Source organism: Stylophora pistillata, chromosome 11 (assembly GCF_964205215.1).
Source record: "Stylophora pistillata chromosome 11, jaStyPist1.2, whole genome shotgun sequence".
Lineage (NCBI taxonomy): Eukaryota > Metazoa > Cnidaria > Anthozoa > Scleractinia > Pocilloporidae > Stylophora > Stylophora pistillata.
Window position 1 is genome coordinate 9659617 of NC_142529.1, and position 25894 is coordinate 9685510.

The 25894-nt window shown below is 40.3% G+C and overlaps 4 protein-coding genes across 4 annotated transcripts; 1 reads left to right on the forward strand and 3 right to left on the reverse strand.

The window, feature by feature from the left end:
- Positions 1–123: 123 nt before the first annotated feature.
- Positions 124–3069, reverse strand: LOC111335408 (melanocyte-stimulating hormone receptor-like). Its single transcript, XM_022941301.2, has one exon. The coding sequence runs from the start codon at positions 2860–2862 to the stop codon at positions 1759–1761; it is 1104 nt and encodes a 367-aa protein (XP_022797036.2). The 5' UTR covers positions 2863–3069; the 3' UTR covers positions 124–1758.
- Positions 3070–6952: 3883 nt separating this feature from the next.
- LOC148719944 (melanocyte-stimulating hormone receptor-like) lies at positions 6953–8783 on the forward strand. Its single transcript, XM_088739407.1, has one exon. The coding sequence runs from the start codon at positions 7326–7328 to the stop codon at positions 8364–8366; it is 1041 nt and encodes a 346-aa protein (XP_088595533.1). The 5' UTR covers positions 6953–7325; the 3' UTR covers positions 8367–8783.
- Positions 8784–9728: 945 nt separating this feature from the next.
- Positions 9729–12499, reverse strand: LOC111335422 (cannabinoid receptor 2-like). Its single transcript, XM_022941319.2, has one exon. The coding sequence runs from the start codon at positions 11187–11189 to the stop codon at positions 10275–10277; it is 915 nt and encodes a 304-aa protein (XP_022797054.1). The 5' UTR covers positions 11190–12499; the 3' UTR covers positions 9729–10274.
- Positions 12500–22071: 9572 nt separating this feature from the next.
- On the reverse strand, positions 22072–24122 carry LOC111335419 (uncharacterized). The gene has a single exon (XM_022941316.2). It carries the CDS (start codon positions 24103–24105, stop codon positions 22789–22791), a length of 1317 nt encoding a protein of 438 aa, XP_022797051.2. The 5' UTR covers positions 24106–24122; the 3' UTR covers positions 22072–22788.
- Positions 24123–25894: the final 1772 nt, after the last annotated feature.

Consider the following 25894-nt stretch of genomic DNA (forward strand, 5'->3'; position numbering starts at 1 on the left):
TCTAAATCGAGTTACTGTTGCGTTGAAACGCGTACTTTTCTGTTTTTCCGCTGACTTTCCCTAGGCGGTATAGTTTTAGGTCAAATGACCCCATACCAAACTTCCAATTAAAATCAATAACACTTCTTTTAAATAATGACTGATTTTTATGATCCACGCCTTACACTTTTCGATTGGTGTCTCCTCCTCAACTAAATATGATTTAACTACTTTTCCTTTCAAAACCGCCATTACAAGCACACTGATGGAAGAAACTGAATACCCTGAAAACACTCTGCTATCTGTCAATCATATCGCGCACGAAACTTCCAGTTTGCAGAATATAACTGCGGCACCTGGGCCTAGTTTCTTTGTTTTCCGGTACCGGGCTAAAAAGTCTAACAGTCGTAAACGCACAAGCCACAAGACAAGACATAACAGTTTAATTTGTTGACACTTTTAAAATGGCAAATCTTAGACTGAAAAAAATTTTACGGTAAACTATACTTTATGTCAAACAGTTAACATTTGTCAAATTCTACACCTAACGGTTAAAATTCAGTATCAGTTTTTACGCCTAACATTCAATTTTTCTGGCCGTTTCTCGAGCCTCCTCTAATGCTCGAGTTTTCGTAAACACCATTTTTCCTTTTCGCCTGTCTCGGCACCGAAGCAATAATCAAACGATAGAAACATTTTCGGCACCGACATACCTCGGAAAGTGGTGAAAATATTTTCAGAGGATATGATAAGGACGATGCAGATATTTATCTAATTACTTTTCATGAATAATCAAAAATCGTTTAATTCTTCGGTTATTTAGACTAGGTTTATACTAGAGGAGAGTTTTCCGGATTCGTAAATGTTTCCGGATTCATCAATTTTGGAGTATTCGGATGCGTAGACGTTTACACTGAAAGGATATTCGGATTCCTGACCGTTTAAACACAACGACAACTCCGGGAACATTCGAAATGGAATGAATGGTTACCAAGCCCAGCGTTGTTTCGTCGTTCGATCGACACAGTGAAAATGCCTCCCCCAAAAAAGGCTAGAGTAGATCCAGATGCCACTGAGGCAAATTTGAGTTGGACAGATGCCAAGCAGTCTACGTCGTCGGCGATTAAGTGTGGCTGACGTTAAACTTCCTTACAATAATAATTTGCGTTTCTTCAGAAATACAGCGGTACACATGATAACATTTATCGCCTGAACCTGCAACAAGATTAGGCAACCGGAGACCGCCAGCAATGTTAGCACTAGATCCATTTTGGTTTCACCGCAAACTCAAAATATTGCAGGTGGAAACAATATCCGGATTCGAGAAAAAAAGCGGTTACACGACAAAACTTTCCGGATTCAAAAGTTATCGGATTCAAAGTTCCCACTTTAAATTCCGGATTCAAAATCTCCGGAGACACGACCAAACCGGGAAGTTTTTATTTCGGATTCGTCCACTTTCGTGTAAACGGCAGAATGAATCCGGTACTAAAACGTTTCGGATTCATCACGAATCCGGAACAATTTCCTCTAGTGTAAACCTAGTCTTAATTTATCAAATTCAAATATTACGATCCTTTTCCAAAGTTGTGTACTACATTCAGTTCCTTTTTAGTGGAAGCATTAGTTTTTTTCGGAAATTTGTAAGAAATAACAAACAAATTTATGATTAGCATGTTTGGGTAAGTTTCTGGATGAAGTCGGACACAAAAATTGACGCTGAAGTCTGTGTCATGCCTTTCATTTGAGATGCAGTATCTATAAAAAACTTTGAGATCATTAGGTAATGATCTTAATGTCTCCACTATCGGACAAATCGTTATTCGTGACGATGAAGGTTATCGGTGGTTCTGGGCAACGTCTAAATTGTACCAGAGAAACTTCTTTGTCTGGTGATGTGGTATTGGACGAATATCTGGCAATTTTTCTCTCCCTTCGACAGGTCCAAAGTTCTCTGATTTCTCTGCGAATTAGCTTCACTCTCCAAAGGCATATGACTGGGTTAACAGACGAGTTAAAAAACGCAGCTGTCTCGGCCCAACTGTACAAATCGTAGGTATTTATTTCAATGTGAACAACTTGATGGATGGCAGTGACGAGAAGGACTGGAAGATTGAATGCTAAATAAACTGTAACGATGCATGCAATGTTAGCTGCAAACTTTACCTGCATGTGAGTGTGATTCGGAGCATGAGTTTGTGGCTGAGATGATTGAATTTTCTTGATTTGCTTCTGATGGTACCGAATGATCGGGAGGATTCTCAACTGGCTCGCAACGGCAGCAAGTAATAAAACCAACCACGAGCCAAGATGAATACCTCTGGCTGCTCCGCAATGGGCCCACTGCAGAAGTGTCAGAAAGATGTTCACCAACCAAATGAGAATTATAAGCTTTGAGACTCTTGACAAACGTATCAATTGCGAGTATTTTAGCGGAAGTAGCAGCGCAAGGAATCGCTCCCAGCTAATGGCGCATAAAGTGACAAGAGAGACGCCATAACATATGAAAAATCCGGTAGAGTAGAACAACCGTAAAGCGCATGGGACAAACTTGTGCTGGTTCTCCATTAATCTGAAGGCAACGTAACTTGGTTGAACAAGCAAACCAACAAGAAAGTCGGATGCAGCCAAACATCCCAGTAACACGTTCAAGGGAGTCCAAAGAGATATCTTTCTGCTGATAACCAGGATGATGAAAAAGTTTGTTATTACGCCGAACGGTGACAACACTACATTTATAACACTTGTTACAAGATTGGTAGTCAAGCGTTCGGCGGCTTTGTCGAATTCCGGATCAGGCAAAATCAACACGCAAAAGTCCTTCGCCAAGGGACGGAGACCCGAAGAGAACGATGATGACGAGGCGTTCGTGATGTTAGCCATGTTTTTTTTTTTTTTATACTGGTCAACTCTGTCTTCGAAAGCTCTTTGCAAGATGTTAAAATTGCTGAACTAGATCAACTAGCGAAAGACTTGCCGCCTTGTCTTCTAATGGATTCATTTAATACGTGCTCAAGGTGATCCACAAGGCTTAGGCAAACAAGTCGCCAGCGTCGCTAATTATAACGAATACTTGTGTGGGAAAATGACCTGCCGTGCCAACGGTTATTGAATTCAGAACTCAGTCTATACACTATAGGTGATTAAAAATGCTAAAATCTCATTAAAAATTTCACAACGAAGAATTTCTTAAAATTCGGTGGTCTAATAACAAATTAAAAAAGCATTTTCTAAAAGACAAGCTCAAGACCCATGGGTAGTTTGTTGGATCGGGGCAAAAAAAATTTTCTTTTATTGAACCTGACAGGCATCGTTCAAAACATTGACAAGCAAGAGAAATTTTGATTATGGAAAGCCTTGGGAATAATAAACACATATTCCACACGCATCACAAAAGTAAAATCCCCGGAAAAGAAAGGAACGGAAAACAAAGTTACCTTAAAAAAAATAAATGAATAAAGCAAGGAAAAACTTTGATGTTTGTCGGTTTTCATTTCAAAAGGTAATCATATCCCTTGCAGAGGTCTAATGTTGTTTCATTTAAGGATGTCGCTAAAAGTAGTAACAGGGAACGAGGAACGGGGAACGGGGAATGGTGAACGGAGAACGAAGAACGGGGAACGGGGAACGGGGAACGGGGAACGGGGAACGGGGAACGGGGAACGGGGAACGGGGAACGGGGAACGGGGAACGGGGAACGGGGAACGGGGAACGGGGAACGGGGAACGGGGAACGGGGAACGGGGAACGGGGAACGGGGAACGGGGAACGGGGAACGGGGAACGGGAAACGGGAAACGGGGAACGGGGAACGGGGAACGGGGAACGGGGAACGGGGAACGGGGAACGGGGAACGGGGAACGGGGAACGGGGAACGGGGAACGGAGAACGGGGAACGGGGAACGGGGAACGGGGAACGGGGAACGGGGAACGGGGAACGGGGAACGGGGAACGGGGAACGGGGAACGGGGAACGGAGAACGGGGAACGGAGAACGGGGAACGGGGAACGGGGAACGGGGAACGGGGAATGGGGAACGGGAAATGGGGAACGAGGAATGGGGAACGGGGAATGGGGAACGGGGAATGGGGAACGGGGAACGGAGAACGAAGAACGGGGAACGGGGAACGGGGAACGGGTATACAGCGGTAACCCATCTGAGAATTCAAAATGGTGGGGTAAACGATGTTTACAAACACTGTTTTTATCGCTACGTCACCGTTTGCAACGAAATTAGACGACTCGCTTTTATTTAACTATTGCCCAGGCGAAGCCATGAAGCCTAGTATTACGAGGCGAGAATTCGAAGTCAACGTTTCTGCAATGGCTGCCACCATTTGTTCTGACGTCTCTCTTTGTTTTTCCTTCCTGAAATCTGCATCTTTGGGCAGAGTTTGGGTATGTTGGTTGTTTCCATTGCCCAACAGCATTTTTTGCTGATAAGTAGCAAGGAGGTAATATCTTAGATTAACAGAAATGAGCTAGGAAACGTAATAACCAGCCTAGTTATTAAAATTACTACATGCAGATATCTGCTTACCTTACCGCAAAATAACATCAGGAACACATCTTTGTATCGACCCATAAACTTCCATGTAAAGAATAGAGAAATTAAACATTGACAGAACTTTTAATAACATTTAATTTAACAGGAAAACATGAGTTATGTCTTCAAGAAGGTAGGTGTATGAATTTACATTCATGCTAATGCTTACAATAATAGTTACACCGCATTGATCATATTCAAGAGAAAGTGATTCCCATAATGGGCGTGAAAGTCATTCAGCTGTTTGCTTTACAACATTATTGATATTGCTAGGTTGTAACGGTGAAGATATTGGAGGTAAAATTCATTACCTTGCAGTACAATTACTCTATGAATCTAAGAATAAATGCCGCGCGCTTGTAGTTCTGAGTTGATTGTTCAAATGTTGTGCATGAATTGTAAGATACTCACCTCTCCGAGGATTTGATTTCTATGCAACCTGCAATGTGTGCCAGACAAAAACTAAATGTATGAGGCACTCAAGATTTCAAAGTAAAATCCTTCAATAAAACCTACACTTACCGTCCATGCTTTTTGCTCCGACGATCGCGTTCGAAGAGCACGTACTCAAAACTAGTTGCCAGACCCTTTTAGTTCCCTTTACTCCGCCCGAGGATCTGCCTTTCCCGCATCCGTCTGGTCGGTCACGAACGTGCCTGCAGCCGATGTCAACGTGGACAACCTTTTTAATCTTCGCTCACGAAGTCAAGCCAACAGACTTTGCCATTTTGAATTCTCAGGCGGGTTACCGCTGTACACCCGTTCCCCGTTCCCCGTTCCCCGTTCCCCGTTCCCCGCTACTAGTTTTAGTAACATCCTTCATTTAATACTGGTAACTATAAACATCTTCCGTAATTGAGTGGGCCGCTCGATGTTGGCGAAACATTGATGCTCAAAGAAGATCAACATTTGCAAAGGTTCAATAGCGTTTAATATTGTATCTACTTTAGTAGATGGCAACAATTTGGGCAAAATATTACTCTTACGAGAAAAAACGAAAGTTGGACAGATGGCGAAAAAAGTCCCGTTGAAGCTTGAAACTGTTTCATCACGATCATGAATAACTCATACACGTGAAGTCCTTTCAGAGAACTTAAAAATTTAAGGATTTCTACTTTAAGCACGTTGAAAAATCACTGTTTTCATCGTAACAAACTTAATACAGAGAAGGTTTGAACATTCAGTTACCTTTGAAAAACTCTTCCATTTAGTAAAAATTTGTCTAGCACCTTCCAGATGTGTAAGTTCCCAGCACATGCCACTTTAATTTATCGCGTGAATGATCTGCTTTAACTGAGTAAACACGTCTTGGATAGTTCTATTTGAATTCGAGGGAAATAATTAAGATTACGAACGAGTTCCAAAAAAAAACTTCCATTTTGTAAAAATTTGTCTAGCACCTTCCAGATGTGTAAGTTCCCAGCACATGTCGCTTTAATTTATCGCGTGAATGATCTGCTTTAAACGAGTAAACACGTCTTGGATAGTTCCATTTGAATTCGAGGGAAATAGTTAAGAATACGAAAGAGTTCCGAAAAAAAAAACTGTCCAATCACTCTGGTGCTTCTCCTTAGGCCTCAAAAAGATAAAACGTTATTTTGCATAAGCACCCAGGGAAGTCCATTTGTTTAATTACTATCCAAATTTTACGGAATAGTCATACCGCTGTTGTGCGTGAGTTGTAGTTTGGGAAGGGAGGAAAATTCAAATTTCCTACCTTTGCTTTCCGTGCCCAATTCCCAAAATTGCAATAATTCAATGATTTACGATGAGTGGTATAAAATATTTTTTTTAAAACACCTCCCATATCATGACCAGATTTTACATCAATATTTAGCTAATAAAAAATGAAAACTTTGATCTTTCAATAAGCCCAGAGTAGTAAGGGTTGGGGGGGTGGGGGTGGGGAAGCTGGGCGCATAAAACATAGTTTTACCTGCGTGTTTTTAAAATAGTCTTCAATAAGCCCAGAGTAGTAAGGGTTGGGGGGTGGGGGTGGGGAAGCTGGGCGCATAAAACATAGTTTTACCTGCGTGTTTTTAAAATAGTCTTCAATAAGCCCAGAGTAGTAAGGGTTGCGGGGGTGGGGGTGGGGAAGCGGGGCGCATAAAACATAGTTTTACCTGCGTGTTTTCTGAATCAAATAATGCATCTTCATCGTATTCTATTGACAGGAATTACTACGTTAGTTCTGAACTGTCGCCCACGGATTGCTCAACTAAAGCTCGAATTAAGCAGATAATAAATCCATTAGGGTTTGCAGTCTTATATTTTTAACTTCGTTTTACTTTTTTTGTACTCTTTATAGGAAAGTGCTCTAAATGATCTACCTGCAGTACAACTGTAGCATGGATTTCTAGCTAGGCACGTGTTGGAAACCTTTTATCCAATTGGTTAAATCTGCACTCGACATGAAATTATTCGATTGATCTTTATTCTCGTAGACATGCAATGACAGGTGATAGACTGTTTTCTTATCGGTTCTTACTAATGCTTTCCTTTCATTTAAAATTTGCATTTACAAAATCGCTTGTGCTATTTTAGTTTTGAGCCGTGGAGTAATTAAATGTCGTAAGCGATTCGCCTCTATCGACTGCGAGACCAAAGAGATAGCTTTCGACAGGCCAACACGGTCGACGGCCGGTGAGCTACGGTCAGTTGTCAAACACGAAAGCGACCTGAGAAATTTTTACTGAATACTTCAAAATCGATTGAGAGGCCTGATAGTTGAATATGCAACCAGAAGACACTTCCTCACAAACTGCAATGCTACTATAAAGAGGCAAACAAACAAAACAGTGATATGGAATTTTTCGCAGCAGCACGAAATCTCACAACAGTTTCTCCTTCGATGGGCCCAACCAGAGATAGTGCTTGTTTTCATCTTCCAGATCCACAGTTTGACGCATTTTACCATCGTAGAACCGCCAACTTAGTAACAGCTTCAGTGAATGTCATTTTATCGCCGTTCGCTGTGGCAGCTAATTTCCTGATCCTCTTTATTATCAGTAAACTGTCTTCTCTCCATACGCCATCGAACTTACTAATAGCATGCTTAGCCATATCAGATATTCTCGTGGGCCTCGTTGTGCAACCCAGTTATGTTGCGTACAGACTTCTAGAAAACCAGTATGGATTTGTCCCTTGTTCCGTTAGGATGTTGTACTCAACAGGATTTTACGTGTGTTATGGCGTTTCATTTATGACATTGTGCACTATCGGATGCGAGAGATTACTTGCACTGCTATGCCATCTCCGATACCTTGAAATCGTCTGCCGGGATCGTGTAGTGAAGGTAGTTTTATTAATATGGTTTGTTAACGTATCCTTAACTTTTCTACAATGGGCTCATAACGACACTTTTAGAGCAATTCATCTTGGATTGTGGGTTTTATCACTTCTCATTGCGGTTGCCACCCAATGCAGAATTATTCCTATCATTCGACATCACCAGGGGCAAATTCGAAATTTGAACCCGACACATTGCAGCAGTCGCCAAATGCAAATTAAGCTCGCGATGAACATTGCATCCATATTAACAATATATTTTGCGCTCAACCTGCCAGTGCTTGTTATCGCTATATATCACCAAGTAGTGACCAAACAGATATCGAGTTACAACCTATACAGTTGGGCTGAGACGGTGGCGTTCACAAATTCATCTTTTAATCCACTGGTGTGCCTGTGGAGAGTGAGGTCCATTCGAAATGGAATAACAGGTTTAAGAATTTGGAGGAGATTGCAGCTGGGAAGACGTAGATTAAGAAACGTCAAGACACCTGGGGCGATACCGAAAGACCAGGACCTTGACTTGGTCAGATTTCGACAAATTACGGCTCCTTGAGCTTTTAAGCACCGACGTCAGTCCATATGACCACGTGGCAATGTGCCAATATGAACTTAACCCTTTGCACCCTGAGATCAGAATGCAACTTCTCCATACTGTTCTATAAACATTCCCTAAGGTGCTAAAAAGGAGAATTTGTTTAACAATCAAGAAGTTTTTATCTTTGCCGACTTCCTTAGAGTTTCTAGACTTTTATTAACTTTCCTGTCAATCCCTTCAAGTAGTTTTCTGTTGGTAAACACAGTTTCAATGTATAAGCAAGTTGTGTTTAGCCAAACAATCGAGTTTTATGAAAGCCCTAATTATTAAATCAATTAAGAAATTTAAAAAAATTGTCTTTTTGTAAAATGGAAGTTTGAAATTTGGTGGCGTGCAAGGTGCATTTAAATACAACTGTCTTTTGTTCATATCTTTTATATTTTAATGTCGTTCGTGATAACTATGATCATAAATGATCCACGAGTAGGTTAATAGAACGATAGCAAAACCAAGAGAATTGCATGAGCGTCCCCTCCGTGAGAAATCTGTTTTCCCAAAACTAAGAATAATCGCGCTGAAAATAAATTATAAATCTTCGTCAAAAAGAAAAAGTTGAAGTGCAGTGCGTTAGCCGCATTTTTTTCCGGACACCGAAACTGGTTCTGAAACGAAACAATGATCCTGCTAGCAGTGTATTATGGACTCGATACTATCCTAGTATTTTTCGGAAACCTCACTTTTTCATCTCATTTTCTATCCACTTTAACGCTTTCGGACTTTCCTGTAGCGATGATGATACTGAAGCAAAAACAAAAAATGGTCATCGCTTCAGAAAATGTATTTTTTGTATGACCTAATGTCATCGGTGATAAGAGAATTAGGTATTAGTTCGAGGTAACAACTTCCACCTGATAAGTTTCAGAATTCTCATTACTTTTTTGCGAAAGAAGCTAGAGTTGCCCTCGGCTATCGCCTCGGGCAACTCTTACGCTTCTTTCGTGCTCTCCAAACTTCCCGCGTGCTCCATAACTCGATAGTGCACGCTAAAGCATGAACCAATTGTTAAGTGGAACTCTTAGGGGTTGTAATTGACAATAAGTTAAATTTTAAGAGTCATATATCTAGGTTAGTTAAGAAAGTAGGTAAACAAATTGATGTACTTAATCGATTCAAACACATTCTTTCGTTTTCGTCAAAGATACGTATATATAGGGCATTTATCATGCCTCACTTTACTTATTGTAGTTCTGTTTGGAATAGCTGTCTCAAAGAAGATAGTGACCAGTTAGAGAGATTACATGAGAGGGCCCTTAGATACTTGTTTAATGACTTTTCCAACGGATATGATAGTCTATGTTATAAGATTGGTTACTCTTTAAGTTGTAGACGGAAACAAGATATGCTTTTAATCATTTTTAAAGCCCTCTTTAACAATATGCCTCAGTATATTCAATCTTTATTTCAAGTAAGAGAAAATAAGAAAAATCTTAGGGGCAAAAACAAACTTGTTTTACCTGTAGCTAAGACCACAACTTTCGGCCTCAAATCAACTTCTTACATTGCTGCTAAGGCTTGGAATGCATTACCTGATAAGCTAAGATTAATGGCTGAATTTGGCCCTTTCAGGAATGAGATAAGAAATCTAAGTAATTTGTAATTTTATATCACCATCATTTATATCATCATTTATATTTAGGCCTATATTATTTTTAAACTCTGTAATTTATATTCATACATTTTTTTCGGTATATTAGCATCTCTATTGCTAGAGGCCTTACAAGCCTCATTTTCATCCGAGTTTAAATAAAGTCATCATCATCATCATACAACAACCGTGGGATTTATGAAGGAGTTAATAATGGTCGCAGTCTCACTCCAGCTGTAATAGCCTATATCAACAGTTCTAAATTCCCTCCAATACACTGCTTACATAAATCTTGCTGGTAGTACTTTTTTGATGGCTTTCCTAATGTCCTCTCTCCTCCAACAACAAACCATGGGATTTATGAAGGAGTTCAAGAAGGCCGCAGTCTCACTCCAGCTGTAGTAATCATACGAGTCAATGTGCCCAGTCCCAATTTGGTGATAAGTGGTAACAACCAATACTGGCAAGTTAAAGAGGAAATAGATCCCCACGATGTAGGCAACGCTAACTGCAAGCTTGACCTGGATTCGAAAGTTTTGATTTCCCGATGATAACCTCTGATGACGCTCGATATGCCGACAATGGCGGCGCACGATCCAATGGATTCCAAAATGAGATATCCCAGCGATAAAAAGAGACATGAACCAGAAAAGCAAACTCGCGCCTCGTGCGATTTTGTTAATGCGAGCCCACTGAAGAGATGTTAGAGCCACGTTTAGAAACCATATCAAGACTGCGACAATCAATACTCGACGCACAGTTACCAGACATTTGTAGCGAAGGTGAAGCCTTAAAGCGAGATATCTCTCAAAGCTTATTGCGCTTAAGGACATGAACGAGACTCCGTAGCAGATATAAAAACCATTTGCATAAAGGAGTCTTATTCCACAGTTTACATAACCGTGTTGGTTTTCGCTCAGTCGATAAGCTAGGTACGCCGGCTGGACGATTACACTGACTAAAAAGTCTGATAAGGCCAAACAAGCCATCAACATACAGGACGGTGTACAACGAAGGGTCGGACTCCGCAAGATTGCTACAAACACCACAAGGTTTGCAATTACAGCAAACGGTGCAAAGATGGCGTTGATAACTCCAGTGATCAAATTGCTCAGGTAGCGATGAGACGCCATTTGAAAGATAGGATCTGGTAAATGAAAGCAGAAATTTAAAATGTGATCGTCATCATTGGCCATCTCTGTATTGTATTCACTAACGTATCACCGGTACCTGTAATCCATTTTAAATTTCTATGTTCCAAACCAAAATTTTTCCTTCTTTGCTGATAACTTCTTCACCTTTTGTTCTTCTTCGCAGCGAAGAAATATTTTGAAGCCATGTCTATGCTGGTGGTAGTTTTGAACGTCGATAAAAGCGCAAATGATCACAATTTCGCCATGAAGCTCTCTCACGTATAGGCTGGTTTCAAGATTGAAGAAGCTCCCAAAGCTTCTTCAAGTCATAAGCCTCTCGTTCGCTAATGTTTGGCTCACTTCCTATCCTTATGTCAATTAATTTATCCTCATTTTTACCCTTGGCAGATGATTGGTTCAATAATTGACAGCAGTCCGAATAAAATTGACGGCTTTAATTTCACTTTGAAGAAAAATTTATGACATGTTGCATCAAGTAGGAGAAATTTTTTGATGCAACACGCAATTTTTGTGAAAAATCGATAATCTTTCTGCAAAAAATGCAATATAAAGTTTTTCAACCCCTACAAAAAAAAAAACAAAAAACAAAGAACACATTTTTACTCTAATCACAAGACGTAATTTGCTCACTATAGAGCTTGTCACTAGACTGAAATGACCATCATGACAAGTTCTTTCGTCAATAACAGACAGACAGGATTGAATTACTTCTCTGGTGTTAGCTTGTTTAAACAGCTGATCCAGCCAAACCTCTTCCCTTTTTATGAGTTTCTTGTATCTACCGTTTAGAGGACAACCAGTCGAGTACATTTACTTTGAATCGTGTTCAGATTGGTGACCTTTAAAGTTTTTTCACTGATGTTTTTTCTCTGATGCTGGTGTTTGCTCTCTTGATCAATTTTTTTTTTAATAGGAAAAACTGGAGACGTGCTCATGTTTAACCCTTTCCATCCTAACATCTGCATATTCTCCATAATAGTCTCTATGCATTTCCAAAGGCGTGGATGAGGAGAATTTGTTTAACTGCTAGGAGCTCTTTAAGTCAGTGACCATTCAAGCACATAAAATTTATCTTCATAGATAGCATTCATTCGTCCATTTCTGATTACTGAACTGCTGCAAGACCAGCTTCGTTTAGTTAGCCGACTTGTTCCACCGCAATGCTGTTAAGCGGTGAAATTATAAGGGCACAAACTTCAGAGGTTTTTGCGAAACAAAACACCTGGTACATAACGCTCTTTCCGAAGTCGGTTGGCAAAATTGCGAGAACTTCTTTGCCTGCAATAAGAGCTTCTCACTCCTCAGTCTGCTCCGATTTTCAGCAAACGAATTGTCGGAAACTGCAGTAAACATTCCTGCAGAACATCAGTGGTGTGAAGCGGTGACACGTACGATCGCTTGTTGACAGATTCCGGCCGATAACCAATCATATTTTTGCGTTGCGAGCGCATCGCATAATTCAAACTCTTAGGCTTAGTTCATAGTCCACACTTTACGAACGCCTCACTCATGGAGCTCCTGTAGCTTTTGAAACCTTTACGATGGGCAGTCTTCTTTATCAACTCACTCGATAAAACCACATTATCTAGGAATATTGCGTGGCTACCCTCAATTCTTTTAGTTGGATTTTGATAACACTTGATAAGATGCTTGCATAGTCATTGGCGCCTTCTACAGGCACGGTCCTGAACTGTCTTCTTTTCGGTTTCAAAACACCCAATTAAAATTCGCACTAATTAGAGAAAGAGTCGTTCTCTGTCGCACAGATATCTCCAAATTTGCCACGTGCCCCAGCACGTGTGCCTTGGAACATTGTGTAATCAGATCATAGTTTTCCAAAGTAAGATATTATATAATAGGGAAGTATTACGATAGTATTATGTAAGTTTATCGTCAGTGGTCCAATGATTTAATGCAAAAAGTTCAATTTTATGGAAATAGTACGTGCAGTCATGAATTTTCTTACAGTTTGCCCCAAATAATAATTTTCTCGGGTTTTCATACTTTTCTCGGGTCCATCCTCCTTCCCCTACTCCCCCCTCCCTTCCCTATTCTCCGAATTCAAACGTGTGCCTAAATCACTGCACGTTGTCGGTCAAGTGTGCCCTGAAGCGTTGCGTAGTCAAATCATAGTTTGCTACAGTAAAATTTCATGAAATAGAGAAGTATTACGTAAACACGACGTCAGTATTGCGTCATATTACAAGTATGACGTAAATATCACATCAGTAGTCATGTGATTAAATTAACAAGATTTTCAACTAAATGAAAGATCGTAGGGAAAATTAGAACCATTAACCTAACCAAACCGTATTTATTTCCTTACATGTTCACCTGGTTGTAGAGCGAAAGGTACTTATTCTTAGCCTCCACTGGCACCAATCATGAAAAAATGCCAGATCGATCATGTCAACAGTCGTGGTAGTGCTCGTGACTGGTTGCGCGTATCCCAATATGATTGGAATTCTCGTCAGAATGCTGTAATAATATCTTCGCCGTTTCAAGATGGCCCTATGAATAAAGTACGCAATTTTAAAAAAAGGGCTGGAAAACGTGAAGAGCCAAGAAGAATATGATGATTCTCATTCAGAGCACTTTCCTTGACTAGATGAATTTCTTCTCAACAGAAGATTGGGATCTTGGCGGGCGCGAGGAAATCGGTGCAACTGCTCTGCAAGTCAACAAGGTATCACCAAGATTCGAAAATACTCTCCACGCCAAAGTTTGAATGATGTCTCTTACGAGCCAGGATGGCGAGGCAAAATATCTTTCTTTGATCAATTTTGTGGAGCGAGTGGGACTGTTCAAGGTCCAAAGTACATCCCTTTAGTGTTTCAGTTTCAGAACTGCGAAAAGGGGCGCTCTTCAGCACTCCAAATCTCTCCCAAAAATGCGTTGATGGAATATTTGGCAAGCCAAGTTGGAAGCAACCATGGCCAATCAAGTTCATCTTCAAATCAGTCATCTGCAAGTACCGAATTGATGGCACCAACCTTGTTCAGCGACAAAGACTTAAACTCGTTATCGGAGCGCTATCGCTATAGCTACACGAAAAGAGATTCAAGTTATACGCGTATTTATGGCACCGAAAATGGCCTAGATGATCTTCTTTCTTCTGTCAACCACGCGAGATATCGCGCGAGGAGGCCGCAAGAAAACTGCTCGTTGGCACCATGTAACCACAGACATTCAGCCTATCGTCAAATATCAAACGGCAAAGACTTTCCACCTCACCATGGAGACCTAGGCAGTCGATACACTTAGGCGATTCAATTCGCGCAAAAGTATTTGTTTAATTAGCTCGTAACATATTTATACTAATTTAGTGTTACACCTTGCCACAAACTTTATTTTTTATTTCTCCTTGACAATGGCGTCATGATGACACCGAAACGTCGGTTCTTATCGTTGGTTTTTGCTATCTTTAAATACGTCTACATATGCAGATAATAGTTATTTACAGTAGATAATTAAAAAGATTATAAAGTTATTTAGTTAAGTTTTAAATTCAACGAGAGTTGAAAGGTCGACTTTTCTTATGTTCTTCTTGAACGAATTTAGAGTTTCTATCATTCTCAGGTGTCTTGGTAACTTCGACCAGATGAGAGGTCCCATATATTTAATAGAATTCCTACCAAATCTTACAGTTTCGAATCTTGGCAGTTCGAAGTCACTGTTCCGTAAATTATACTGAGTGTTCTTTATGTTAAATACGTCAGACCTGTAAGGTTGCTAACACCAACTTCATGATAACCATTCAGTGACTTCATTTGATTTTAGTGGATTCGATTAAACCTTTGCTCCCTAAGAGTGACTAGCACCTAATTTCTCCTTACAATGTCACCCCTGAATCAAACATTAAGGTCAGGAGAATAAAGACAGTGATCACCAACTAAAGAAGGTCTAAATTGAAAACAAATTCTCCTTGACAGCACCTTTGGAAATATATAGAGAACAGTCTGGAGAATATGCATATCAATGTTAGGGTGTAACTGGGTTAAGTGATGTATAAAAAAAGAACCCATCTGAACAATGGTCAATATTGCTGGGAGCCAATAAGAGCTTAATCCTTTGAATACGAAAAATACCATTTTTTTTTCAGTTGTAATTTGGCGATACAAACTTAACCTCACTTTGTTGGTCCTTATATGGACATCCGTTACAGTATTTGCGATTTTTAGACACCATGGGCTCAGACCTCGGGGTCACATGACCTAAATCAACAGTTCGTGTTTGGATGCGTTCAAATCGATTCGGTTTCTCGCTTTTCTGGCCGTTTATAAGTGTTTTTCGAGCCATTTTTCCTCTACAGAAGCCCTCACGACGGCATCATTAAGCTGGAATGTGGGTAGAGGCAAGCCTCTGAAGGAAAACAGAGGTGAGAGATGGTTTCATGTAGACTGGACCGCCAACGATGCTTTACTGCCAGCTTGGCGAGTTCACAAGTGAAGTTGTCTCTCGAGCCCATCTGTGGATGCACAAGGCAACGGTTGTGTTCGCGACACTGGCTTTCAGAAACAAGGGCTGGCAGACAAAGTGAGAAGGAATTTTCTTTCCAATTCCGAGATCTGGCCCTGAGGTGTGTTTTGAACGCAAACTTTTGATTTTTTTAGCAAGTTTTTATCTTAAAAGATCAACATGTTTTTGGTGTTGCTCTTGGAGCAAAATGCTGGACTTTGGGATTTGTTGCCATACGAATGGTTCACTGCAATGAAAATCAGGAATCATTGTGGGTGTTTTAAGTTGCAATAGGTGTCACATCAACTAGCCGGCACAATTTACACACTTACATAATGTTGTGTCTTAAGTTCAAGAAGAAACAAGTATCAAAAGTAGTAACGGTATTATCTGGACATATGTGTTCACTTAGTATGCAAAGGGTTAAGGGATGAGTTAAAAGACTGGCTGAAACTGAAACGCGGGAAAGAAAGTAGCGTTTGTTTTTTTGCTCCGAATCTGATAGTGTTAGTTTTTTGGACCATTCTACTAGATTTTTTATGAAACTTAGTTAAAATATCGCCGTAAGATATACCCGTATAAGAAAAAAATCCGCCTATAATTAAGAACTTGTTTTTTCACAAGTTAGCTCCCCAAAGCTCCCTGAGTGATAAGTGTTTTCTAAGAGGTAGGTTATCTATGTTTTGACACAATTCTTATTTTAACACCAAAAACTTGTGTTTATCTAAGTTCGATGTATCTTGTCATTAAGTGTTCTATTTCGCTAATAGCTTTAGCAGAAGACGATGCTCATTTAGAAGAATTTCTTCATGGCCGACTCTCTGTTAGAAGAACCGCCATCTGTTGAGAAATCGAGAAAACTATAAACAAGTTCAAGGTGAACGGCGCCCGGAGGTCACTGCGCGATATGCGACGACAGCTGAACATAGATGAAATCAGTGAGAATGAAATAGCTAATTCAGAGGTGATTGAAGAACGGCTCTACGATAAAAATGGTAAGTGTAACGGAGCCAAACTAGGCTAACGAACCAAAGTATCTGTTTTCCACTGAAAATTATTCCAGAAATGTCTTGCGCAACACGACCTATTTTGTCAAAATTTGGAACGCTACGAGGCAGGAAATCGGCTCCTTTGAGGATTGACGAGATTTTGGCGATCCTCAAACATTTGGCAATTCCTTTAAACTGGACTTCGTTCTATAATATTTTACACTAATTGTTGACAGGTTTTCACTTTAGGCCGTTCCAAAAAGTACAGAATAGTCAACGTCCTTCGATGCCGACGTTTTTGACGGTGTTCAGTGAAAAGAAGCTTCGTCCCGCGCGCCTCAAAATATCCCCGGTGAAAAATAAAAAGCATCCTGACTTAGTTTATTTCTAAATGGAGGATTACGTTCACGCAGTTCAAGGAAAAAACTCAGACGTGTTTTCATTTTCTTCCAGATTTTTGCTCTTGTTCGTATGGCGGTCAGCGAAAGAAAACGAGAGGATGGTCGCCAGCTGCAATACGCAAATTCATTGTGAAACACTCTGACAAGGTAGGCCGCCGGGAAACAGACACTTCTAGAATCAAGGACATTATTATCAGAAAGATAAATTCACTTTAAGTGTTTTAATATAAGATTCGGTTCACTGTTACTGTTTATATGCACCGTTAACATTACTCAGACGTACGTGGCCTTATGCACAACAACTCAAGGCTCGTAATATAAGCAGTGAATTCATTCACTTATCATAATTGCAAGCTACAAAACTCGTATTGTGACACCTGTTACAAATCTTATGTTATCAGGTGTCTCGAAAAACGATTTTCGTGCAGAATTCGCCTCCCGGTTAGCTCAATGGATAGAGCGCTGGACTGTTGTGCGGGAGGTCGAGGGTTCGAGCCCCGGCTGGACCAACACTCAGGGTCTTAAAATAATTGAGAAGAATTTGCTACCTTTCTATAACATCAAGAAATGGTTAGATATTCTAGTCCTCTCGGATAGGGACGAATAAATGGAGGTCCCTTCTCCTGCAGGGTTGGGGTAGTAGACGTTAATTTCCCACACACGAGATTACTGTGTGATGGATGTCCTCCCCTGGGGTGGGATGGGTGGGATATTGGGCGCACTTAATTTGGAGCCTCGCTCTGTTGTGCGACCTTCACCACACTCTGGTGAAAGTGATTAAAAAAGTTCTTTGATTTCTTTGTTTCCTAAGCTCAATGAAAGCTATATTGGGGAAGGGAAGAAGTTGTACTAACGTCAACAGACATCGGGCATGTTCCTAAACCTAGAAATTTGTTCGGTGAAAATCTATCGAAAACTTTGTCCCCCCGATACGTATTTTACATGATGTTCCGTCTTTAAAAGTAAACAAGGAAAAAACACCTACATACAATTGTCTTACTACGTTACTCGTTTAAGGTGGTTCCTTAGGAGAAAAAAAAAACTTTCTTTCAATTTCTAATTAAAAAAAAAAAAAAGAAAACAGATAGGTCACTGTGTTTTTGTTAAGATATATGATGGGCCGATCTTACCCCATTTATGACTACACTAGTACTAATCACGGGCGTCATTTCATCAGTTCAAGGTACATTTTTCGGTAGCTGGAAGCAAAGGTTTTTGAAGATAGATAGAAAGTCTCGAGCGCATGGATCAATTTGGTATCTAATTTTGTGGAGAAATTACTTAATTTTAAACGACATCGACTCAAAACTTTTCTCGAGTCGTTGCTTATGCATATTCTGACAAAGGTGTTGACAAAGAGAATTTATTCAACAATCAAGGGCTTCTTTAGTTGATTATTGTTTCCTTTATTCTCGTGACCTTACTGAGTGATTCAGGGGTGATATTGTAAGGAGAAATTAGATGCTAGTCACTATTAGAGGCCAAAGGGTTACCACGAACTTAACCAAAGTTTTTGTTTCGTGATTCTTTTGAGTCATTCTAGACGGACAGCTTGGGCAAGCGACGAGCCATTCTCCAGTGACAAGCGCAGGCACAACTGCGCATGAGCGGAAAGTTCCTTGTATCAAAACACAGTCAGACAGTGTTACCCATGAGTAGAGCCAACATTCGAAAGCGGTTATTGGCGGGTCAAGAAGAAATGCATCCCTGGCCGATGAAAAGGAAGAAAAAATATATACAGTGATACTGATAAGTAATGGCTCGTGACTATCAAAGAGAAAGGAGTCTGTGTGTGAAGATCTTCTCGGTTCCCGTCCCTCACTTTCAAATTCATGGCCAGGTGCTTGTCTACTCGAGGATGTAAATGTTTGCCTTTCCAAGTGTTCGGCATGTGAATGGTTTTTCCGTAGTAACATTTGAATAAGCGCTACGCGAAACTGCCTCAGTCTTACACAATAAACGATAGGAGAAATGAAATGACGCTCGTTGTGATCTTCAAGGCTTTCTTCTCTTTCTTAGATTTCTTTCTGGCCTCTGCTGAGATTTGATGTGCGGGAATTTTTTTTCTCGTATCGACGGGTCTCTTTGTAAACCACTTTCTGGAAGAAAACAATCAGTGCCACAAATACACCCAAAAAAGTGTTATTTAAAGTTAGGTAGACTCTAAAACTTTTAATCGTAAGTGGAAGTGTCGCTATCACTGCTACGAACCACGCTACGGCCGACGCACCAAGTATGCGAGCTTTAGTCAGCATGGCCGTGTTACTAAATGGGTGTCTCATGGATGGCGAGGTCACGTTCGAAGCTCATCGGGAACAAATGAAGGACTGAAGAAGCAGCCAGGAGTCTGGTGAGATTTCTTGATTAGATGGGCAGTCTGCAATATTCATCTGATGCGTCACCAAGAAGACTTAATATTCTGTACAGAGGTTGAGCAACCACGCCTACAGAGGCATCAGTAACCGCCAAACAGGCGACTACAATGTTGGAGTTAGCGTTCATTTGCGACTTGGTTTTCACTGCAACGGTCACCAGTATATTCAACAAAATTGTGAACGGACAAGTAGCTATGGATAATATGACTAGGAAAGAAACAACTGCGTATGCTATTGCGTTCGTGTGGTCAATATTTTACGGTGGCCCAGAAGGCTCAACGCAAACAAAAAATATACTGCAGCAAATAAAAAATATACTGCAGCAAATAAAAATATACTGCAGCAAATAAAAAAAATCAAAACGCAAAGAAAAAAAGTACCGCAGCAAATGAAAAAATGCAACGCAAACAAAAAATACTGCAGCAAATAAAATATGCAACGCAAACAAAAAAAAGAAAACGCAAACAAAAAAATTGGAACGCAACGCCAAGGAAGATTGGGTAATAGTTCTTAGTTTTCCGCCAAAACAGCATGAACTGGAACTCGTTTTTGGTTATGGACGAAAGCGATCTGCGTGGGATTATAGAAGATTGCTTTCATCAAGGGTATGAAAATAAAGTTATTATCGAATTTTTAAAGGAGCAGCATGGTACTGTCATAGTTCGCTGCAAAACATGGTTTCGGAAAGGCAAACAAGCAAAGGATGGAGCGAGTGTTGGCGGGAAACTAGGTACTATTACCCAGTCTTCCTTGGCGTTGCGTTCCAATTTTTTTGTTTGCGTTTTCTTTTTTTTTTTTTGTTTGCGTTGCATATTTTATTTGCTGCAGTATATTTTGTTTGCGTTGCATTTTTTATTTGATGTGGTACTTTTTTTCTTTGCGTTTTGATTTTTTTATTTGCTGCAGTATATTTTTTAGTTGCTGCATTATATCTTTTATTTGCTGCAGTATATTTTTTATTTGCTGTAGTATACTTTTTGTTTGCGTTGAGCCTTCTGGGCCACCATAATATTTCCTTGCAGAACATTCGACAAACCACATTCATCTCCGGTGAGTGCTGACTCAGTTGATGAAGGCATGCTTCGATTTATGATAGCAACTTTTTCGGCTTAGATTTGACGTTTTCCTTCAGTAAGGCGGCAAGTGACAACTGAACAGAACAATTCAAAGTTTTAATTGATGTGGTTCCCAGACCATAATATGCCTGCCTTCAGTCAAAACGGTTTTTGTCGACTCAATCAAAACAGTCGTTTGTTATGTTTCACCTACTCAAAACCTTACGCACACTCTTCTATCAATACATGTTTACGTGCTAATTAGAATAGTACATCGTTCTAGACTCACTAGCCTCGTCTTCGCGTGGAAACACAAAAGGATTATTACATGTATGAGAGGCTAGTGAGTCTAGAACAATGGCAACTCAAATTGGACGCCATATGTGCATTCGGTGTACAAAAAAAAAAATAAAGATCTAATAACTTTTGAAAATTTTATTTTGATATGTTTTTTACTTCAGGAGATATAAAGTAAAAAGTAATGCGAGAGCAGAACGGAGGGCGCGAGATTGGTGAGACTTCATGTCAACTTCTTACTAATGAACGATTTGAAAACTACTCTTGATTTTCAATGCACACTGCACAGTTTTGTACAGTTTCGAAATCGCTCTCTGGTACTAAAGTCTTCTTACGTCCGTCCTTTCCGAAACACTAGGTATGTAAAGAGAAATTGTTTTGTAATTCAAGTGTTGTTTTCAAGCTGCTATCATGTCCAAAAGCGACAATAGGGGAAACAAAACAGTGTGAAATGGCTTGCTCTAATGTGATTGGATAACAGCCTTCTGGGAGGGGGGGGGAGTGTATTTTGGCTTGAGTTCTGATCTTTGGATAATTCGGCTGATATTCGGACAATTTTCGTGAAATTTAGAGATAATAACGTCGAAAATATAATGAACCCCAAACGAGAGTCTCGGATTTCGATGTTTTCCTTACTTCTTGAGAAATAGCCTCCAAATTGAAAACTCTGCTCAAAAGCGCTAGTTGAAGCCAACAAAATGATTAAAAAATGACGAGGTAAATAAAAATCCCAGACACGCTTTTTTAGTTCAATATGTGCAGGTCACGTTCCGATAAAAAAGAAACGTGTTGATTCAAATGCGTCGTCAAATAAACTTGTCTTGTAAAAACTTCTCGGCGTGAAAGAATAATCTCTCATCCTGCACCGTGACAAAAATTATAAAATTAAATCAAATATTCGAAATCAGAGTTTAGTAAGCTTTCAGAAAATGTATACTTTTACAGGGATAGTGTGCACAATGTTGACGCCATCTAAGTTTGTATAAAAACGCTAATTTCCCTTCCGTGATACCTTAACAACATCTGGGACTGTCAAGAAGTTTAAAACAATGTTTTGGTGGAAATTCTGTTCGGCTGTCGGGCATACAGCCAGAGGGTAGGGTTATTAGCGCATTAGTTTGTTCCTTCCCCCTCCACCTCGCTTTGTCACCCGTTCCAGATCTTTCACTAGTCCAATATGGCGACCGAAGATATTTCGCCGCGCTGAATCTCGCGTATACCAACTACCACCTGCAAGGCATCAGTTTTTTTCGCTTCTTTCCTTTTTCTATGACGTTATCGCAATTAGGTGTAAATATAACGTTTTCTGAAACTGTTACCATTACACAGCGCGGTGGAGTAAAGTTCGATTGTGTGTTGTAAAGCCAAACTTTTTAATGTTACGTCCAATTCGAAGAAAGGAGATTTCACAAGCCAATACACTTTCAAAAAAGAAACGACAGCTTTGAGTTTAAATTTACAAGACATGTTTCGACATTCTAATGTCATCTTCAGTTGCAAATGAGCTTTTAACGGTTGTACATTTGAATTTATATTAAGGTACGTTACAAATTACTTGTCAGGGCTTACGTTACAATTTGAATATTAAATACGCGAAAAATGTAAATAGCGCGCGCTTAACTAGATCAAAAAAAAAAAAATAATAATAATAATGATAAAATAAAAGACCAAGGAACAACATAATTAAAAGGAATACGCTTTCAAAGTAAAGACAAACAACTGCTTATTGCGTTAAGTGCTAAGGAGAAAGAAGGGTGAAGGGGAGGGGGAACGTATGTCGCGATTGTTTCAATTTTGTCTTTGATTGGTTGAAAAAACGGCAGGGGATTCCAAGCCAATCACAGGGAGTGAAAACAAGTGATGAAAAAGTTTCACTTTTCTGTGAAAGTTTTAAAACGGAATAAACGAAATAATAGAGACATTGAATGTGAATAAGAAACCCGTACCTCTCATCATAATTGACGTTGATATCGTTCGCTCCGCTTTATACACAAGTCTATTTGCTTTCACGCACACTACAAATTGTACAGGTTTCTGTGAACAATTACTAAAACCCTCTCCAAAAGTTACGAGAAGTACAATCCGCAATTATTGTTCGTTTCAGACACAATATCGATATAGTATTCCAGCTCTGTACTTGTGGCAAACTTGGGCATTTTGTATCTGTTCGATTGAGTGTTCTTCTGCTGAGTTGGCCGAAATGCGTCGCACAAAATACGATATTGTTGCCATGATGGAATGGGAGCAGTTATATTTCTGTCATGTCGGTTATGAGAACTCGCTAACTCGGAACATTTAAGATGCGGAAATCTGGATTGAAAGGGGGCGAGCAAATGAGGGCTGGGCTTCAAATCTTTGTGAACCGTCCTTCGCAGAGAGGATTGATTTTCACTATTTTTAACAAGTTGCTCTTGGCTTTCGAACACCAGAGTGCGTACGGAAGATCTTCTGGAGCTGTCGAGCTCTGGAGTTGGCATGGGAGGATTTGGTGAGATATCGCTCACTGCACTGTGAGAGCAGCACACGAGGTGAACACCTGGCGATTCAACAGTGCTGTCGTCTTCCTCTAGCTTAACAGAAGGCACCTCACCGCTTCCTCCAACGCTCTCGTATTCACGAGGCGCCACTCTTTCTACACCATTGATGAAAGTCAGTTTTGAACAATCTGCTGAACCTCTTTTGCAATCGTTCTCTTTTAATTTTCTATCGGAAAAGTCCAACACAGTACTCAAGTTAGACTGCGTACTTTTAGTGACGTCAACGCCAAGTCTTGCTGACGGTGCGGAATCCTTTTTGGACTCCATAGCTACCGTTTCTGATGCACGTTCACGAGACATTTTCGAACGTCTCGCATTTGAACCAGCGTTGTTCCATCGCCTTCGAGGCCAACATTCGGTCTTCACCGATGCTTGGCCATAAACCCTTTGAAGCTCTTTCTCTTCTCCAACTTTGCCACCGTCTTTGGCAGATAGGTACAAAACCTTACACCCCGAGTTCAATCTTTCCATATCGTTTCGATAATGATGGAAATTCTGTAGATGCTCATAACATTCAGGTACAAGACTCTGAACAAGTTCATCGCGTTTCTTGGCATCTAAAGCGTAAGTAATGCTGCTGTTAATTCGGCCACTGATGGGCGTTCTTGAATTCCGTCTCGTAACCAAATCCTCCTCGCCGATTGTTGGCTCTGAACGAAAAGAAATTGTCCGAAATGCATCTTTCATTTTTTCCACAATTGCTCTCTGTCTGTGATTGTCGACCTCTGAAACATCACGTTTTTGCCTTGTCACAGGGCTCCGGCTGAACCCAAAAGGACACTCATTTTTTACGCAAGATTTTCGGACGTTAGTTTTTAACTCTGGTTCCCGGAAAGAACGTGCCATGATAACTCATCCAACTATAACCCTACCAACAATAACACAGTTTACGTTAGCAACGAAAGAATTGTGTAAATTAGTGATTGAAGCCCGGACCTATTTCATTAAGTAAACAGAAGCTAATTAAATCCTTTTATGAAGTTTGTTTGACGATGGAAAATCGCAGATTAGAGGGATTAGTGTCTAGCTTTACTAAGACTAACGCGATCGTTAAGGAAGTAATAAGTCGGTGGATAAGATTAAAGGGTGTTACTTTCTAAAGAAACTGTGGAGCTGCATCGGTGGGGGTCTTGCAAGATAATTTGGTTTTACAAATGAATTGTTTTGAAATGTAAACTGAATTGTCACCGACTTTCTAAAACTGACGTTTCGAGTGTTAGCCCTTCGTCAATGCAAATGACGATCGGGCTAAACATCAGCTTTAAAAAAACTCCTTTCGGTGGTCAATTTACATACTCAAGTCGGTAGATAACAAGTATTACAGTAGCTTCACACATTGTTGTCATATTTGCACAACCAAAAAATGTAGGTGACATTTGGGTTTTAGTTGACGAACGCGGCACCAATGAATTAAAGGCCTAAGTTTAGCCATTGTTTAACAAAACCGCGTTCTAAGCCGTCTTCAATTTCGCCGTACCTTTTATTTGAACATTTATGTTTGTAAACACTGTCAAGAGGGCCGAAAGCCAACGGCGGAAGGACATCAACCCTCTTTAAAGAGAATTCCCGAGGCCCACCGCTTGCAAAAACCGCGGTTACGGCTAGAACTCGTGTAAACCGGCCGTAAAGAGTCAAAGTCGAGTACATTAGGAGATTAAAAACGTGTTGAAATCGCCGTCGGTTCTTCAACTGCAAGTTCGAGTCAATAACATCTGGGACTGACGATGCATTGAAGTCATCGTCAGTTCGTTAAGTATAAGTCCAAGTCGATTAGAAACGGAGATTGACGATGTGTTAAAATAACCGTCGGTTCGTCAACTACAAGAAAAGTAATTCACATCCGAAGAAAGACGACGCGTTGAATTCACTGTCGGTTCGTTAACTACGAGAAAATGTCGATTACATCCGGAGATTGACGAGGCGTTGAAGTCACTAGTGGTCCGCTAACTACGAGTCTAAGTCGATTACATCTAGAGATTAACGATGTGTTGAAACCACCGTCGGTTCGTTAACGATCACCTCTTACCGGACTTTTCGTTAAATTGAAAAGAAAAAAAAATCCTTCAACGATACCTTCGACTCGAGACACAATTTATTGTTCAATCGCAGATGAGAAGGATCAGTGGTTACCTTTACTGAGACTTGGCGCTTGATGTACACGCAATCGTTAAGAAAGTAATGAGTAAGTGGAAAAGTATTACAGAAAGAGTAAACAGAACTATGAGAAGATTCACCATCAGGCTGTGTTAGGATGTAAGTGGTTACGGTTAAAATCCCTTTAGCAATTATCAGCCCTTGCACTAGTCGAGTCAGTCGGTGTTCATTTTCACATCATTGCTGAATTTCATGTGTAATCCTGACCAGCAAACTTAGTTTTAAAGCAAGCCTATGATTTATGTTTGATTTTAGATGATAATAAAATTCAGTCGTACTCTGTAGCGCCTTTGGCCTGAGAGTTCTAATTAACAAATGGTAAACACCACAGCGTACACTATTGAGTTATGGATGCACGCGGGAGGTTGCTAAGCACGAAAGAAGCGTAAGAGTCGCTCGAGGCGATAGCCGAGAGCGACTCTAGCTTCTTGAGTGCTTAGCAAACCTCCCAAGTGCATCCATAACTCAATAGTGTACGCTG